Source organism: Poecilia reticulata, linkage group LG8 (assembly GCF_000633615.1).
Source record: "Poecilia reticulata strain Guanapo linkage group LG8, Guppy_female_1.0+MT, whole genome shotgun sequence".
Classification (NCBI taxonomy): Eukaryota; Metazoa; Chordata; class Actinopteri; order Cyprinodontiformes; family Poeciliidae; genus Poecilia; species Poecilia reticulata.
In genome coordinates this window covers 7801034-7820287 of record NC_024338.1, presented here as the reverse complement: position 1 = coordinate 7820287, position 19254 = coordinate 7801034, and the positions used below count along the sequence as shown (strand labels likewise).

The 19254-nt window shown below is 42.2% G+C and overlaps 1 protein-coding gene across 4 annotated transcripts in view; it reads left to right on the top strand.

Moving 5' to 3' along the window:
• Positions 1 to 19254, top strand: part of grin2ba (glutamate receptor, ionotropic, N-methyl D-aspartate 2B, genome duplicate a) — a 178721-nt gene that overhangs the window by 50775 nt on the left and 108692 nt on the right. For all 4 annotated transcript variants that reach the window (XM_008415507.2, XM_017306255.1, XM_017306254.1 and 1 more), the window contains exon 4: positions 5091 to 5723. In XM_008415507.2, coding sequence (XP_008413729.1) covers positions 5091 to 5723 — 633 coding nt within the window. The remainder of the gene's footprint in view (positions 1 to 5090; positions 5724 to 19254) is intronic.

Below are 19254 nucleotides of genomic sequence, written 5' to 3'. Positions count from 1 at the left end.
ACATGCATATATATATATATATGCTATTTATGACAAGCTGGGATGTACCTCTACCAGCATCTACCAGTGTCAGAAGCCGATTGCATTCAGAAAAACTAACCTCAACATCTATAAACATTAAGATCTCTTAAGGTACTATAGATCAAGAACCTCAAGATCTCTTTGCTCTTACAGAGATTTTGAGATAGCAAATGYGAGTTAAACTAAATAAACKTCTTACTTACAGCAGTAAGAAAACAATCAGCTGAAAGTAGGTCTTAGAGAAATAACGGTTAAAAAATAATGACAAAATAGGGAACTGGAGGGCCGGAAGCCTATATCTCGCCTTGGGCTCCAATATGACTGAATCTGCCTCTGGCCTCCACAGTAGCCGCAGTGAGAGGTACTCACTGTTCTGTTTTACATCAATTCACAGTGCTTTCAAAACTCTCCCTTCATAATAAATGAACTGCTTTGTTTTTACATCATTTCTTTTTTTAGATTAGTTTTTGACTAAATTCTGTTTTGACTTGTCCTGAAAAGCTTTTTTTTGYGGTTACTGATGGCATCGGTCTCTTGGCAGGAATGCTGCCTTTTGTTCCCAACATGTTTGTGCAAAAAGGTGTGAAATTGTCATCTTGCATTAACCTTTCCTAATAGTAGTGTTAGTTTAACAAAATGATTTATTATCGAAAAGGCTTCTTTTCGTTGGATATCACTGACTCCACATCGAATCCTCTGTAACTAGATCCCAACGGGACATACTGACTTGGGAAATTTAGAAAAGAAATTAGTGTTTTAAGTAGGACTAGCCCCAGTTAGATGGTCTGCCTCTAACTACTCTTGTACTCTTCTTCCCCTCATGTAAATAGGACACACATACGTTCTGAAAGCTGATGGGATGAAATCAGCTCATTTGGGTTATTTTGCTAAACCCTTCTCGGGTCAAACTTCGACCAATCTAACCCATTTCTACAGCTGCTTTAATGTTGCAGGATAAATAACCAAGCACAAAGTCACACCCAGGGGCAAATTACAGTGGCCAATTAACCAAACTTTCATGTTTTGGTACTGWGGGAGACACCCACAATTCAAACACCACACAGGAACCACGARATTTAAACTTTCTTGCTGCGAGGCAGCAAGTCAGACTCAATATAAAACTCTGCACAAAATATTGCTTGAAAAAACTGACTTGATGACATGTTCTTTGGTATAAGTGTGAATAATTAACAAAGCTTGTACTAACTACTTAGCAGATTAAAGGCTAATGGGCTAATGTCATTGTAAGTGAACCAAACTCGATCTCAAGACTGAAATAAAGTCATTAGCACAACTCGCTAACATAAACATTGTTATACAGCATTTCACCATCTTGCCTCCTTTTATCCTTCATGTGGAAGAGAAGTCTAATTAGGTCGAGTCAGGTAGCAAACTCATGTAAAAGTTTTAACTAAAAAAACTATTAAATGTAAAATAACCACAGTGAAATGGACATGATTAATTTAGGTTATGAATGGAGACAGTAGTGTTTTAAACTCTGACATCCTTAATTTTAAGAAATGTTACAAATCCATAGATGTAACAAAGGGATCTGAGTTTTCTGTTTTTTCTCTCTTTCTGCAGGTGTAGAATCAGACTTCTAGGATATCACCTTGTATTTCCTTCAGTCTATTGTCTTCTTTATTTTTTAACTTTTTGCCCTGCCTCTTTCTCTTTCTTCTGTCTTTGTGTCCTTAGGAATAAACCCAAAGCAATTTGTGTTTATGTACATACGTCAAGTTGTTCATTGTAGACAAAGCCGTAATGCTCCACCCGTGAAAGTAAATCTGTTGGGTTTGTCCTTGGTACTCAAACAATTTTGAGTGTCAAAATGCTGAACGGGACATTTCAACATAAATGCTTTGCCTTTCTAGTGGTCAGATTGAGCAAAAAAGTCGCATTTTCATTGTCACAAAATTTCTCCAGAGTGTTTTGTTCTGAAAATAAAAGCATGTTTTTTTGGATGTTTTTTTACGAGCCAATAGAAAAATCACCATTCAAGTTATTGGAGCACATACCTACTTAGCCGTATGGTTCAAAATGACAGACTGTGGAGCGTGACAATCCTTCTATATCTTCCAGCAGTATAAACCCAGAACTTCTATTCAAAATAAGGTGTGCAATATTTATCCGTGTTGCACCAATGTTATCGATTTAAGTTGTTTTCTTCTTTTAAGGCAGAAAATGTCGSATAAGCCCGGGTACCTGCACGGTCTTAAGTCCGTAGAAACTGCAGCGCACATTTGTGTAACTGATATGGCTGCTATGTTCCCTGTGTGGGTAATGGGGCAAATGGTCAGTTCCCTGGTTGGAAAATGGGGTCATTTAGTATCATAACATCCACTGTGCAATGTACAGGTGAGTACATGCCCTTTGTGTTCCTTCATGACACATTCTTCCAGYCACTGTGGGACCTTTTTAATGGCTGCATCTCTCTGAATGATCATTGAAATTACACAGTATGTTGGCTAATATAATCTGTAAGGGGGTGGTGAGTTTGCGTCGAGTGCCAGGAAGKGTGTTTGTGTGCGTGTGTGTATGTGTGTGGCTGCCGGGTGCTGAGTACTTGTGTTACAGGCAGCGAAAGGCAGAACAAGATGGTAATTTTGTTGTTAGARGATGCATGAAAAGCAACATTTCTGTGTCTGTTTATTTGTAAAACTCTGTCCAAAATCTTTGTGTGTGTGGCGGGAACTTTGGTTTAAGTACATCCACTTCAGCGATGCTCAGCAGAGTGAGTGCACTCTAGACTGTATTGCCGCATTTACGTGATCAGTGCTTATTACAAAACGCCGGTGCATGCTGCTGGGTATGTGTATATCTCAGTGTCCATCAACTGTGTTCTGTATATGTAGGCCTATTTTAATTGTTGCCATGGAAACAGAGTGCTGCCAGTGAAGTCCAGATTCAAAGAGGCCAAATCTTCCTCTCTGTCTCACTCTGTAACTCTCCTTGCTGTCTTTCTCGTTCCCTCCATCCTTCTCGTTGACTTTCTCTTCCCTTTTCTCTCCTGTCCTCCAGTCGGCACTGCCTCTCTCTTGTTGCCTTCCTCTCCCCAGTACCCACTTCATGTCCTTGTGCCTCCTATTATCTCTCCCTCCTCCTTCCCCTCCCACCTCTCCACCCTTCCTGMAGAGTGGTGTGCAATTGAATATTAACACAGGGACCTGTAATTAGAGCTGACGAATCTCCAGCAATTAGTTTTCCCCTAAGAAGTTGTTCTGTCATCTCCACATGCATCCCTTTATCCCTCCTTCAATCTTCTTCTTGCTTTTTCCTCCCACTTTGTCATTCCCCGGCTCATCAGCTGTCAGCTTCACGCGGTGGATATTGTCTGCGTGTTTTTGTTTGCCATTGTAACTTCCATCTGCCTCGTTAGCTGCATTCATTTGCGAGTTGGACCCACGATGCTCCGCTCAAGTGTACGAGCGGCTACATCCACATCTTCCCTGGTATCATCTGCCCACGAAAGTGAGGCAAACATCTATTCCACCTACACCCACTCTGACTATATGCGAATAAACTCAGTGGGGACAAACGCCCTCCCACTCAGTCACATGTAAACTGTAAACATACAATAACAAACAGAAGAGAGCTTCTACTTYATGTGCAGCTTTTTGTCTCTTTTTTCTGCYAATATTTCCAATCTTTCTGCACAACCGTTTTCCCAGCAGCACTTTCCAGCTCATTTAGGAAAATAGCAAGGTATCCCTTACCAGGAAGTATATAAAGTGCCTCCAGTTTCTTCTTGGTTTGGCCCTGGGTCTCTTTCCAGTGACATGCCTTGCAAATCTCCCATTTGTTCTTGGAGATATCCAGATCGGATGGTAGAATCACCTCCAGTGGACCTTTTGACGTGGCAGAGCTGTGATTCTAATTGGTTTTTCATGGATAAGGGAGATCTGAGTCTACCTTCCCCTCAAACAAAGATGCTTGTATACAGCTTGTCATTCTTCCAATCACATCTCTTGAGGATGGGTGGGAGTTTGAAGMTGGACAGAAGAATAAAAAAGATTTTCTTTTTAGTTTTATTCTTTCTTTATCATGACAAACCAGAGCTGGAATCACATTGTTGCCGACAACTCTGCCRTCTCTGCCCATTGACCAATCTATCCTACCATCACTCATGAAGAAGAGTGATGGTAGGATAGRCCATCAAGAGCGAAAATTGACTCCACAGCAAGAGAGATTACAGTGTTTCTCTTGAATCTGAAGTTTCATTGCCATTTTCCGTCTGCCCACTGTTTATCGTCTCGCCAGGCCCTCCCACCCATCTGCATTCCCATTATTAAGAAACTCTATAAATAAAAAGAGAGAGTCGGTCAGTGAGAGCAAGGTACGGTCAAGTAGAACGAATAGAGTGTAAGGATGAAGGGAGGGGTGGACAGCAGAAGAGTGTTAAACTAGGCCAACAGGGGCTGACGGAGGAAGAGGGCGGGTTTCATTTCAAAGCCTTGTGAATTGTGCAGAGCGTCTCTACCGTCAATCACTTAATTAGTTTCAGCATCAGTCGGTTTGTCTGTGTCTCGGGGTGACGCGTCACTCATCTTGTTCCAGACAGTTTGTCAGTGAACCTGAGTTGSCGTTTAGTCGTCTTTTCCTCCATCTGCCCTTTCTGTCATTTTGTTTACTTGCTTCATTTTTCTCCCTACATCCCTTCTCTCTGTTGCTTTCTCCTTTCCTTGTGTCCCTCTGTTCTCCCATCCAATCGGGAAACCAGCGTCTCATCWGTAACATGTACTGTAACTTTCGTTCTCCAGATTCTGCATACATTATTGATTCATGTTTGACATTGTTTCCTGTATTGTCGCTTTAATTTTTAAGTGTCAAGCATGACTTCTTTGATGTACGCAGGTGCTTTAGAACAAGGGTATCCMTTTTTTTCTCCATCACTCCAACTCTCCAAGTATTTGAGCATATATGAGCATATGATCTGAAACATATGATGGATKTAGCATTTGAGCTTTTTGTTGTACTCAATTGATTTACGACTGTATGCTAACTTCTGATTCCTTCTCTTCACCACCTTCCTGTCCCCCTCACTCCCTGCTCATTTCCTATCTTTCCAGGTATTTCTCTCCCATTCCTACATTATGCCTGTTCGTGGACGCTGCAGCTCCTCCCTGCCTCACCAACATGCTGGGGCTCACTTCCCCCCCCGAATTGTTGCTCAGGTGCAACACGGGGCTCGGAACCTTCATTCACCTCCATCGGTTCACCGCACCACAGGCTCGTCTTTATGCCTGCCTCTCCTTTTTCTGCTGCTCTGTCTTCTCCACCTGCCCCCAGCCTGTCACTCACGGAGAGAAAAGGGCGGCGGAGGAGGCGGTGGCGGCCATTACATGCCCATTCCGCAGCCCCCTCCGCACCACATGGCCCTGCCTAACATCCTGCGGGGCCTGAGCATCGCTGTCGTGCTGGTGGGCAACTCCAGCGAGGTGGCATTGGCAGGGGCCAGAGAGAAGGAGGACTTTCTCCACATGGCTCCGAACGTGGAGGTGCTGACCATGAATGAAACGGACCCCAAAAGCATTATAAAGAGCATCTGCGACCTGATGACGGAGCACTGGCTGCAGGGTGTTGTGTTTGGGGACGACACAGACCAGGAAGCCATCGCTCAGATCCTGGACTTCATCTCAGCCCAAACCCACATTCCCATCCTCGGAGTACGTGGAGGCTCCTCAATGATCATGGCTGCCAAGGTAGGACTCGAGAAAGATTGCAGAAAACCGTAAGCTTCTAGAATTTGCGGAAACTTTTTAAGGAATGATGGGCAGGCAGTTTGTACATTAGAAACTAAATAACTGTAAACTTCAGTTCTCCAATGATTCTGTCCTGCTTTTATGCAAAAATGTCCTACAGATTTCACTTTTTACAGACTGCCKTTAGTCCAGCATAACCTTAATGGATTTGATTACCTCACCAACCTCCGCATCCATAGTTATGAAAGTGCAATTTAAGCACATTTACCACTGGTACATTGATATGAATTATTTTCTAAGGTAAATACACATGTTTTACTGTGATTAAATGTATACCAGTGAACTAAAACGGATAACTAATGGCTACATATATTGATTAATTCGCCTCTGAAGCTCAGAGTTGGAGTGTTCATCAGATTACTTCTGTTTTTGCTTTTTCATGAAACAAATGCAAATTTAACTGGCGTGCGGTCTACGCTTCCTTTGCTKTTGGGATGTTTAYGTTTTGGACTCATGGAGTAAGTTTGGTAGGTCAGCCACTTCCAGGAAGATTCTCTATTGTTTCATCATGATAACGGCTCCCACTGTGGTTTGCTGCAATCCCAAAGCCTCAGAAAATTATAGACTTGCCAATGACTGTGTTTGTTGTCTTTTAGCCTGCTTTGTGCTTTCCGACAGGTTCTATTTAAGTGATCTGTTACCTCTACCTGTCTCACAGTAATCAACCCCGAGTGTGGCTTGTAAAATTGCACCCCCCCCCCAAAAAAAATCTGGTCAATCACAAAATATTTTAAAGGAAGAGTTGTGTGTTTTTTCTCAAGAAATAAAATCGTCTGATGTTAAAATTTCATTAAATACCTGAAACATTTACGTAAATGCAAATTCTTTTCATGTGGTGGTAACTAATTTTGCTCTCATAATTCACTTTTCCTCAATTTTCATTTTAATGTGCTATGCCATCATTCCCCTCAGCATGCCTCTTATGCACTATTGTGACTTCATGACCGCATCGTGCAAACAGAAAAACGCCTCAGTTCATGCTCTCACTTGGTGTGAAAGTGAACCGCGCTGGTTCGTATTATCTCCATGTGCATAAAGACAGACAGGCGGGCTTAGTTGGGGGCCCTGACTTGAAAGACAAACTGCCAACAGAGCTGATGCCAGCGACAGGATCAGCTGGAGATTGCACCAGGACAGCGCGCTAGATCTCTGCCTATTTACTAGGYCTTGCCTAATGGGATAAAGCAATCTGCTGCTGCTTTATCTGTGGCCCATTGAGATCTGGATTCGAGCAAAATCSGCTCATTCGCTTTGTGCCTTCTTGTCACCGAACTGGAAAATGACCAGTTAAGAAAACAAAATCTCTATCCATCCATGTGGAGAAAGTGAAACCTCACACACCCATTAGAGTTTCCTCAGCTGCTGACAACATGTCGGCTTTTCTGATRTACTTAACTGTTACATTCACTTTAAAGAGAGAGCACAAGGCACATCCGAACTGAACTTGCTTCGGTCATGCTGTTTGTGTTGGGGAAAGTGAGACACATTTTCAAGTGGCAGTGTGAAGCCCACACTCGAGTACGCATACGACAGTTCCATGTTTGTCCTGCCGCACGGCGACTCCGGCTCATCCGTCCTATCGGTGTCTCCGTTGTCATCTCTGCATTTGTCTGGTGACCCTCTGGTGTCAACAGGTTGGTTGTTGTAGCTGCARAGACGTGAGCTGGAGTGACATGGCAAGACCAGCAGCAACCACTGAAGCTCTACTCTCTGTTGCTTCTCATTACTGCTGGAAGGGAAGATATGGCAGGGAACCGTCAGCTTCCATTTAAACATGCACTCCTTCATACACAGGGACTGTTGTGTGGCACCCACATGTGGCAGGACGATTCCTGGTAGACGATATACAAATTAAGTTCAAAGTTGTTTATACCCCAACAGCAAATACAAATGTTTCTACATTTAGCTTGATTTGATAGATGATACAGAGATGGATGGATGTGCTTTATTTGTGTGGTTCATTTRCTACTAAGTTTGAGATTTGTCAATTTTTAATCCCTAATCCCCAGTGTTGTAGTATTCGAGATCGGTCTTGGGTCTCTAGACCATTTTTTTGATGGACTCGGTCTTGTCTCGGACTCGACCGCATTTGGTCTCGGTCTTGTCTCGGTCTCGGGCGCTGAGGACTCGGCATTTTATTTCAAGACCAGTCGAGACCGCACCTGTGAAAATATCACTAAACGTACAGCATACTGTCCAGTTTATTTGTTAACATCGTTGTTTTCAGTGGATGCAAAACACACCAATTAAAAACCAAGCAATTACATGTTTCTGTTACTCCTGCTCCTCCTCCCCACCTWTCACTCGCACGCAGCGCTCCAAGACATGCGCAGTGGTTTCCTCTGAGCGGCAGAAGATGTCTGTCTAATCGTCAGTAATAGAATAGCGCTGCATAAATCATAAGAAATCCGATGGCCGCAGCTAACTCAGCAGCGCTTCGCTTTCACAGACGGTGGGGACAACGTTTAACTTTTTTCGTCACTTAGAAAAGAAACTCAAACAAAGGTAAGCTCCGTTGACATAATGTTAGCAAAGCTAGCTGTACAGAGACACATGAGCATTCGTGATGAAAAAAAGTTGTCCCTCTCAGCACTTAATTATTGTGCGGAGGTGTTGACTAACTTGTTGCATTTATGGGACAAAGCTGTGTCCAAAAGTCTGCAAAATAGTGATGTGACATTCAAGAACAGTCCGATTCTTTTAAATGGCTCTTTACTTAGAAAATAGGACTGGAGTGTTACTGAGAGCCGTTCTTTGTTCTTATAATGCTTTGCGTACACTGCAGTAGCTATCATTATTTTATTTAATCATGTACATTGATATTTTTTTAATTAACAAATAAATAAAACACAAGAACGAAAGAGCAYGCAGCGCATGCACATTGCTCTATGATTGTTTTCGTTCAAAGTGGCAGCTGTAATGTCTGCCATGGTGTCAGACTACCTGGCTTCATGTAGCAGGAGAGAGGGTGAGAGCAGTCACGGTGAGCGCGTTGTGCTTGGTTATTTCTTTGTTGCTCCTTGGTCAGTGTTCATAGTTGAGCGTTATTTACCATCAGGGCATTTTCTCAATTGCTATGTTTAATAGTGCAGACAGTGATGGTTTCTGACATGAGCAATATGGGCAAACACCCAGGGTGTTATCTTTTTAGGGATGGAACSAGACCTCCGCRGATTGTAGCACAAAGATGGAAGCACTTGATTTTAATATTGRTAAAATGTATTAAGTATTTAATATTCAGGTGTTTTTATGGGAATATGGATCTTTCAGATCAATTTGAGAAGCAATTTTGATCATATTTCACATTTTATCGTGTCATTTAGCGCGKKGCGCTGATCTTGGTCTTGACTCGGTCTTGACTTGGTCTCGAACCCTAAAAGTCTTGGTCTTGATACACTCTGGTCTTGGTCTTGTCTTGGTCTCGGGTTAGGTGGTCTTGACCACAACACTGCTAATCCCAAACTCAAGAATCAATATGGCTGCCACACGATTTAAACAGAGTACTGGCTGCCTTGATAAACTCTTTATTAACRCCTTTGGCCAATTGTATCTTCTTAAATCTTTCACACACTCTTCAGTGACACCTCTGAAAGTGAACAATTACTTTAGCGTTTGCCGTTATAAGCTTGTATTTGCTAACAGTTGTTAGCTTGTCACAGACCATAGGGATTAGCGTATCCCAATGGTTTTCTCTTAGCTGTAAATCACAGTTGACTATTTCTGTTAACCATTTACCTAGTAATTGGTAGATACTAACATTTCTGATGAGTACCTCAATCTTGGTCTTCCTGTTGACTGCCTATTGAATGAATGGTTTGACRTTGTTGCACTGAAAGTTTGAGGGATGTAGGAGAATAAAAGAGTAGCTGGGATGTGGAGAGAGTCACAGACCTCTGCGCGGGTTTGTACGTGTGTGCAGGGACGACATTCCCTATTAAGCACATGTACTGTACGTGCAACACGAAAGAGCAGTATTCTGTGGCAAAGGTTTAAATGGATTTCCCAGGCCATGAGGCAGAGTTTGCCTCCCCTGAGAGCTTTCTCCTGGCTGCGCTGGGGCCCTGGAGAGCGAGGACGGGGGTTGCGCTCAGGCTCTGTCTCCAAACGGATTTGTGTCTGCCTAATGGACTGAGACAATGGAGTGGCAAAAATACGATAGAGAAGGATCAGAGAGAAGGAGGGAGGAGGGGGGGAAGTGAGACATGCGGAAAAGTAGAGTAATTGAGATTGTGAGCAGAGAATGAGATTGGGTGGAAGAAATTGTGCTTTTAAAGAGAAGCAGCTGGGAGAGGAGAGGTAGGACTTGGGTGAAGAGGGTTTGGCTTGATCAAAGTGTGCTTGTGAAGGCGCTCGAGAGGTGATCGACAAACTCAGACTGGCAGGCAAAAGAGAAGAGGGCAAAAAGGAAAAACTTCCCCAAGAGACTCTGCTTTCCTGCCACTTCAAGAAATTGAATTTTATTATTTAGTCTCACTAAACTCTTTGTGCARAATCTTTCTCGTAATTTTTTTAGTCTCTCAAAGCACTAATGTCTGTCTGACACTCCACGCTACTTGTTGTGGTTTTTGTTTACTTAAAGCCACCTACAGCCAGGGGCGGACTGGCCATTGGGAGCACTGGGACGTTTCTCGCTGGCATGGACCGCTCAGGATTACTGAAGGCCAGGACCAAAGATTTGTTTCGGGTTGCACTAAATAAAAAACAATTCAGTACTTGATTGTCTAAAACTCCCACAAACTGCAATTGTGATGGGGAAAAGACAGACGCGTCCCCTTCGTTTTCTGAGGATGCCTGTTACAGCATTGCAGACCAGGCTCCATGCAGGTGTCATRCTAAAAAGCTCAGGTTATTTGCACACCCTTTTGCGGGAAAACATAATGCTCAAAAGTCCTGCATATTGATGAGAAAACAGAAATATGACTAATGAAGCAACTTTTGAAAATATGTATAAATAATAGGTTTCTTGTCTCATGTTAAACATTTCCATCTGTTTCAATGTAAAAGTTCACTGCTAGTGTAGAAAGACAGCTGTTTGTCCCAAACCTGCTTACATTTAGTTTGCATTAATTCACTGGAATGGTTTCAAATTCCCAGCCTGGATTATTGTACTAGTCCGCCCCTCCCCACAGCTTCTTATCAGAGACAAAATGGCTGACATCCTGAATGTCAATGGCTAGAGAAACTAAAAAAGCTTCCATTGAGCCATGACAATCATGTCACAAAAGGTCTTTCACCCCACAGACTGCAGTTGTCTACTATTTTGTGCTATGCTACGTTTGGACAGGTTTCCGCCACAGGGACCAGAACCACATCAGACAAAAGCAGGTGGAACCAAGAAAGGATGGATTCTGAACCAAACATGACATGATAGAAGTAGGCTAAACAATTCCCACTAACTAAATATCCCCAGCACTTTGTTTCAGTCATCTCCTCCTCTGTTAATGTTAGCTTRCGCAGCAGGAGTTTTACATTTTTACTTGCAAACACAACGTTAAGACAGTTTCTAACACTGAGCTTTGCTGTAGTGATAAGGCTAGCTGTGCTCTCAACGTTACTGTGGGTTTCTTTGTGACCCATCGGATTAGCAATGCATTTCCGTTGCAAATGTACCAAAACCTTTTCCAGTATTCTACTAATGTTTGAAAAACACAATTTTGCTGTTGCGGTGTTAACATTAGACAACAAATGCATGTGAATAAGCTTGTTCACAAGATAAGTCATTGAAAATCATGTCAGTGATGGACGAACACATAATTCAGCCACAGCGCTCATCAGAGGAGACGTTGGAGTGACAAGTCACTTATACTTGGAAACGGCTAAGTATGCCGGCGTTTTTTTTCTACTCAACTTTTGATGAATTATACGATACTGAGATACCTTTAGTGGAGCCGGCTGCATTGTCCAAGGAGGCCAGTGCCTACAAATAAGCTGTATACGAATTGGCATGATGCAAAAAATGTGTTTCTATTGCAGTTTTGCCAAATACATAAATTTTGGTATGGCTGAAAAATCACCTCATCGTACCGCAAAAACGTATAAAATATTTTTTTCCCCTGAAATTGCTGTGTTTCCATTAAGCCAATTTATTTCTATAATTCCAAATTGCACAATTTTGAGACGAATGGAAATTCAGCTAACRAGCTTTTGGAGTAAACGTGGTTGTTAGGGCGACTCTTGGGAGGTTTCACCACTGACACACGTTCTCATCACCTGTGGATAATGTGTGATTCATGCTCAATATAAAAATAATTTCCTCGATTAGCCNCTAAAAAGCTCAGGTTATTTGCACACCCTTTTGCGGGAAAACATAATGCTCAAAAGTCCTGCATATTGATGAGAAAACAGAAATATGACTAATGAAGCAACTTTTGAAAATATGTATAAATAATAGGTTTCTTGTCTCATGTTAAACATTTCCATCTGTTTCAATGTAAAAGTTCACTGCTAGTGTAGAAAGACAGCTGTTTGTCCCAAACCTGCTTACATTTAGTTTGCATTAATTCACTGGAATGGTTTCAAATTCCCAGCCTGGATTATTGTACTAGTCCGCCCCTCCCCACAGCTTCTTATCAGAGACAAAATGGCTGACATYCTKAATGTCAATGGCTAGAGAAACTAAAAAAGCTTCCATTGAGCCATGACAATCATGTCACAAAAGGTCTTTCACCCCACAGACTGCAGTTGTCTACTATTTTGTGCTATGCTACGTTTGGACAGGTTTCCGCCACAGGGACCAGAACCACATCAGACAAAAGCAGGTGGAACCAAGAAAGGATGGATTCTGAACCAAACATGACATGATAGAAGTAGGCTAAACAATTCCCACTAACTAAATATCCCCAGCACTTTGTTTCAGTCATCTCCTCCTCTGTTAATGTTAGCTTVCGCAGCAGGAGTTTTACATTTTTACTTGCAAACACAACGTTAAGACAGTTTCTAACACTGAGCTTTGCTGTAGTGATAAGGCTAGCTGTGCTCTCAACGTTACTGTGGGTTTCTTTGTGACCCATCGGATTAGCAATGCATTTCCGTTGCAAATGTACCAAAACCTTTTCCAGTATTCTACTAATGTTTGAAAAACACAATTTTGCTGTTGCGGTGTTAACATTAGACAACAAATGCATGTGAATAAGCTTGTTCACAAGATAAGTCATTGAAAATCATGTCAGTGATGGACGAACACATAATTCAGCCACAGCGCTCATCAGAGGAGACGTTGGAGTGACAAGTCACTTATACTTGGAAACGGCTAAGTATGCCGGCGTTTTTTTTCTACTCAACTTTTGATGAATTATACGATACTGAGATACCTTTAGTGGAGCCGGCTGCATTGTCCAAGGAGGCCAGTGCCTACAAATAAGCTGTATACGAATTGGCATGATGCAAAAAATGTGTTTCTATTGCAGTTTTGCCAAATACATAAATTTTGGTATGGCTGAAAAATCACCTCATCGTACCGCAAAAACGTATAAAATATTTTTTTCCCCTGAAATTGCTGTGTTTCCATTAAGCCAATTTATTTCTATAATTCCAAATTGCACAATTTTGAGACGAATGGAAATTCAGCTAACRAGCTTTTGGAGTAAACGTGGTTGTTAGGGCGACTCTTGGGAGGTTTCACCACTGACACACGTTCTCATCACCTGTGGATAATGTGTGATTCATGCTCAATATAAAAATAATTTCCTCGATTAGCCRTGAGTGCTGTTTGAGTTATGAGGCTGACTGTTCCCTACAGTGTCTAGAGACGGCAGAAGACAGAGGGCTGTTGTTCTTTCTGGTGTCTTTTGGACATCCATTATCAAGTAAAAAAGCAGGAAGTAAAAGTAAAAGACAAAATTTGAGACATTAAGCTTAGGAAAAATAGCGCTTTGGCCATTTGTGTTTTCCTTTTCTGACTGAGCATCTCAAGGAAATGGACTGACAAAGGGTGCTGTTTATCTTTGGCCTTGTGCCACACACACGCACACACACTCTCACACAAACATGGGTGCACCCATCATGGGAGAAGGCCAAATACTGCTATTACAGCTGACAAGACAACCCCTCCTTTTTCATTACACATCCAAGGAAAAGAGGGTAACACGGAGCGACACAGCAGGCAGAAAACACAACATTTAGGTTTTTAGTGAGAGTAGCAAGAATCTGGAGGACTAATACAAGATAATTCCATAAAATCTACTCTCTGGAGCGGCCTACTGTCGGCCCGCATGACGTGTCGAATTATGATCAGAAATGTACTTTTCTTGCTCTCACATGCAAACAGAGTTTGTAGGTGTTCAGGGATGAAACACAAAGCTGAGCCCACTGTTGGCRTGCCCCTGGGAGACACAGGCACTCATTTAAGTCCGGTAAGATTAAACATGGCTCGCAAAGTTGAGGCATGCAACGGATCCTTCGCTCAGTAAGCCCCATTCCCCCTTCTGAGCCTTCCGGGATCCGTAATGAGTACAAAACTGGATATTTTAGACGGCTTCCTCTGGAGGACGGAGCGGAAGTGCAGCAGTGGCTCAGCAGTAAAAAAAAAAAAAAAGTGGGACTCCAGCTGCCACGCCTATTACACGTCCGCACACTGTATGCCAACGGGAAGTTCTTCTGTAGTCGGTGTGAAAGAGGGGAAAAGCTCTGAAAGAGGGAGAGCTGAAAAGATGGGAGGAAGTCGAACGGGGARGGGAGGGGGGGAAACGGTGGAAGGCAAAGGGCATCGCATCTATATCAATGAATGAGATTGGTGAGGGAGGGCCGGGCGGTAAATAAGAGGATGAGTGCAGGGCCGCATGACTGGGAGAGGGGCGAAGGAGACGGGGGGGGGAAGACGGAGTGACACAGGGAGGGTGTTTGCAGCAGGTGTGATGCCATCTATCCATGGAAGGAAAACAGAAGCTGCCTCTTTGCTCTGGAAATCACAGCCTGAATAGAGGAGGGCTGAGGAAGAAGAGGGATGGATAGAGCACAGCTGTGCCCGCKTCTGTGAAAGACGTGGTGTGATAAAGGAGGAGGAAGAGGCAAAGGGACTCCTCCGGTGGTTTAGCCAGTGACTTGCAAAAGTATTCACTTCCTCACATTAAAGCCACAACTCCCAGCTGGTTTTACTGGGATGCACAAAGGAGCGCATAAATTATGAACTGGAAGGAAATTTATAAAAGTGCCTTTACTTTAATAACCCTAGATCAGTTGTCTCAAACTCCACTCCTCGTTGGTTGGTGTCCTTCGACTTTAAGATGTCTCTCTACTTTAACTCACCTGGCTGCAATATTAGCTCATTAGCAGAGCTCTGCAGAGCTTCACTGGATGTTTGTGAGGCAATTCAGCCATTTAATTCAAGTGTTTAGGACAGYGGACACATCTAAAGGTGGCAGGACTCTGGCCCAGTTAATCTAGTTTGGTAAAAACCAGCCCTTTGTTTTACGCTTTGCTTCGTAAAGTCTGGAAAGTCGGTTGTTGAGAAACARTTCCTACCCAGAGGCGTGGGACTCTGTTGAGGTTTTAAATTTTACCCGATCGCTAAAGTTAGCCTGTGGCATGTGTAATGCGCCAGTTCGACCCTACAAAGCTTACCGGAAATTGCCTGTGCTGTAAACAATCTTTCTTCACCGCAAAGAGAGAAGAGCAGAGCTCGATGAGGTGACTGTTGATGTTAACTCAATATTCAGAAGTGTGGCCAACATGGACCGAATGGCTGCGTTCACGTCCTCCACTGCATTTACTAAAACTACAGACAGACTAAAACAGCGCAGAAAATCAACATCATCATTCACAAATTCTTCTTCTTCTTTGGTTGAAGTTCTACCAGAGGGAATCTAAGTCAGTCGGAGACTCCAATTACAAATCAATAGYATCAATGAAGTTCATTGATGCTTTCCATCCAGCCTGACTGTGCTTGAGCATTTTTTCAGAAAATAATGTGTAAATGGGAGAAGATATATCCCAACAGAGGAGTGATTCTATAAAGCATCGACACGAACCTGATGGATACAAAGTGCATGTCATTTTTTGTTTTCATTCGTAAAAAAGGAGATTTCAAAAATCTAATTTTTTAGGCTTGATGGTGTCGCATCAAGCCTGAAGGTAGCATGTCTGGCTTACCTGGAGTTAGCATGTTCTTCTTGTGCATGCATGGGTTCTTTCTGGTTACTACGGTTGCCTCCATCAGTCCAAAAACAGGACTGTTTGGTTAATTGGTCTCTTTAGTTAGTTCAGTTTAGATATGGGTGTTGAAATCTGACGATGAGTTCAAGAGTACGAAAGCCTTTGCGTGGAGCCGTTGTGGTTGTCACTGCCAGTCTTTTTACGTGGGTCGCCCTGCTCGCTGCTGCTCCACAGAGTCTGTTTTACTGCAGCAATCAGTGCCATCTAAAGCTCTGGCTAATGGTCATATTATCAAGACATGTTGAGCTATTTTTCCCCWGCTTGTCTAGAAGGTTTGGCTTTTGTAGCGGCACAAATAGCTGCAGTTGTCATTGATCACCCCAGGGCCACAGCACAATAAGTACACAGAGCTAATCCATAAGAGTCGACCGCTGCTGCAGATCTGGAGCGATAACATCCACTTGTACATAGGATTTAAATTCAAGACGGTTTGCAACTAATGAAAAGGAGGAAGGCAGCCAATTTAGACCACCTGAGAGGAACAGGGATAATGTGTAGCATTTTCACATTAAAAACATATACAGGGCGACACACGGGGGGGAAAACAGGAAGACTGTTTTTCATGAATGCACTATTAACTTTTGCCCAACTAATTTGAGCTTTTCATTGTTTTCGTTGTGGTAATTTTCCTGCGGTTGTGCTTTTCCCCTCTCTGTGAGAAGAAAGGCAGCGATTCAGTCCGAGAACAGCTGCGTCTGCACGTCTGTCCTCGTGACGTTTCTTCAGAGGAAACGGGTCCGATCATAGTGCAGAACCGGCGTTGAGCTGCGTCCGGGGGTATTTGTCGCGTCCGCGCGTGTGACACGTTTAATCACAGCTCACGGGTAAACTCGGCGAAGCAGTCACCGCCCATACTGTTTTTGTTCCCCCTTGCTCCCAGTATTTACCACATCGTTGGAGAAAGCCGTCCCTCGATTTTATTCAACCCCCCCCCAAACCTCCCAAAAAAAGACGACTCCTGTCAACACTGTTCCTCTTTGGAGTGCACTGCCTCAGTCCTTCTGAGGTTCAACAAAATCTCCCTGCATTTATAKCGGCAATTAACGTTGTACAATAGAGCCTATTGTTGTAGTAATCGCTGAGGTCCTGTACTCTATTAATGTAATGTGCTGCTCAGCTTGGCAGCACCATGTCYTTGCTAAAACAGAYGCAATTAGGAGCATTTGTAAACGATAAGAGAATTAAAAGTGAGTGTTCCTTTGCCTCGTGCCTCTTGGTGTGCCATTTTTTTTATTTTYCTGCTTTTTATTTGTTYCCTTCATTCATTCTGTGCCCAGTAAAACACCCTACCTGCATCTCCTCACCCCAGATTCACAGGCGCATCTCTTTCATCATTTGAGAGAGCATTGCCGTTTTGAGTTTYGCGAGCAATGACCTGGAAATTTCTTTTGTGTGAAACTTTTGCACACATGTGGAGATTGCATCTTCTTCCTCCTTTTTATTGGGACACAGAGTGTCACCGGGGAGTATGGACCGAAACACAGGTAGGTTAAAACTTCTAAAAAAAGAGCAGGCGATCCATGAAGCAAACAGAGAAGGTACCTGAGCTAAACGCACATATATGGATCTGATAGAAAAGGTCGTTGACTGTAGACTGGTAGGGTTAACTGGCAAAGTGAACACGCAAAAATGATGAACAAATTGCGCAGGGGAACTGTCATTAGAAAACAAAACGGGAAGCAAATTAACTGCATTCTAGGGAAAACCTGGAAGGGAAGCTTTTTCTAAAGTTGAATGAACAGTTGCAGAAAAAAYGATTCCTCATAAAAAATAGACTCATTCATTTACTGTGCCATCATTTATTTACAAATCATTTAAAATACAAGATAGCAGCTGACTGTGAGTGTTGAACAAAAATATAAAAACCAAAGAAAAACAATAAAAAATATAAGACAACTATAAGAATATAATATAAGAAAATAGATTATATATTTTCTTATAGTTGTCTTATATTATATAAGACAACTATAAGACAACCGGATTGATCCGGTACAATCCAATCATTCAGATTTAAATTTAATGACATTAATCTACTTTGATTTTAGCTGTACAAGCAAGTTTAGTTTATGTTACCAACTGATAAAGTTGTTTGTCTCAGTAGATTTCACAGTCACTACGTTTGCAACAATCCCTCTGCCTAAGCAAGCATGTGGTGACTGTGGAAAGAAATGACTCCTTTTTAAGAGGAAGAAAGTTTATTGATCAAGTAAATTATAAGTAAACGAATCGGATGCATCGAAAGGTGATGCCTAGAGCACCGTAGCTTCACACCGTTGGGTCACATAGCAGAGACACAACAGTGCAGCAGGATTTTGAGTTAACATAAATTAAACCAAAACCTTAGAAGAAAATAATAATGTTGTCCTTCAACTGCACAAGCTATTCAGCCATAATTAAGCTGTAGTTTGATAACAGATTTATGACAAAATAGTAAAAGGTATTGAAAATGGTAAATGGTAGAAAATCTTTTCTTTTTATGGTTGTGCTGACTTTATGGTCACACCTGACCATTCAAGCTCACTCGCTAAATTCCTCATATTTTGTCTCCTCCTACTTCCTCATTGTCCTGGTTTAGTTCGTGTTGCGGCCCACTGTGTGTGTTCCACTATTTTACAGAGACAGAGAGAGAGGCAGCGAGACGGGAAGATGTGGGGAAAAATATCGTGAGTCCTAAATTTATGTGCCCTATTTTCCAGCCCTGTTGGTCTCAATTTACACAGGCCATTTAGCTCCCTCCATAACTTTCTCATCCACACCTCAGCCTCCCTGAGCTGCCTTCCTCTCACCTTCTCTATTTCATCTTCATGAAACAGAAGATGAAATAGAAAAGCTAGGATGTGTAGATTGCATATATTCAAACAGTATAAAGCCGAAACGTTTGTAGGATTTTGTCTTTTTTTTTAAGTGATGTGTACTGGTCAAAAGTGAAGGTCTGGTCAAAAGTTGACACACATTTATCATAAGAATGTAAAGCTCTTTTTAGTGATGCATTTTATTTGATTTAAAGGTCAAAATTATACATTCAAGCTCAAACACATATTTATGAATCCACTGATACTTGGTTTGAGGTCTAATGCAACTTTGAAAGGCAGTTTCTGTAGTAGCCAATCAATTTCTGGCATMATTGTGACCATTGAATTGAATTTTTTTCTATCTTTTTTTTTTTCTTTTTTTCAGTGGCACCCTAGAACGTTTTTGTAAAGGGTGGTCAGACCAGGCTAGTAAAAATTTTCTTTCTTTCTTTCTTTCTTTCTTTCTTTCTTTCTTTCTTTCTTTCTTTCTTTCTTTCTTTCTTTCTTTCTTTCTTTCTTTCTTTCTTTCT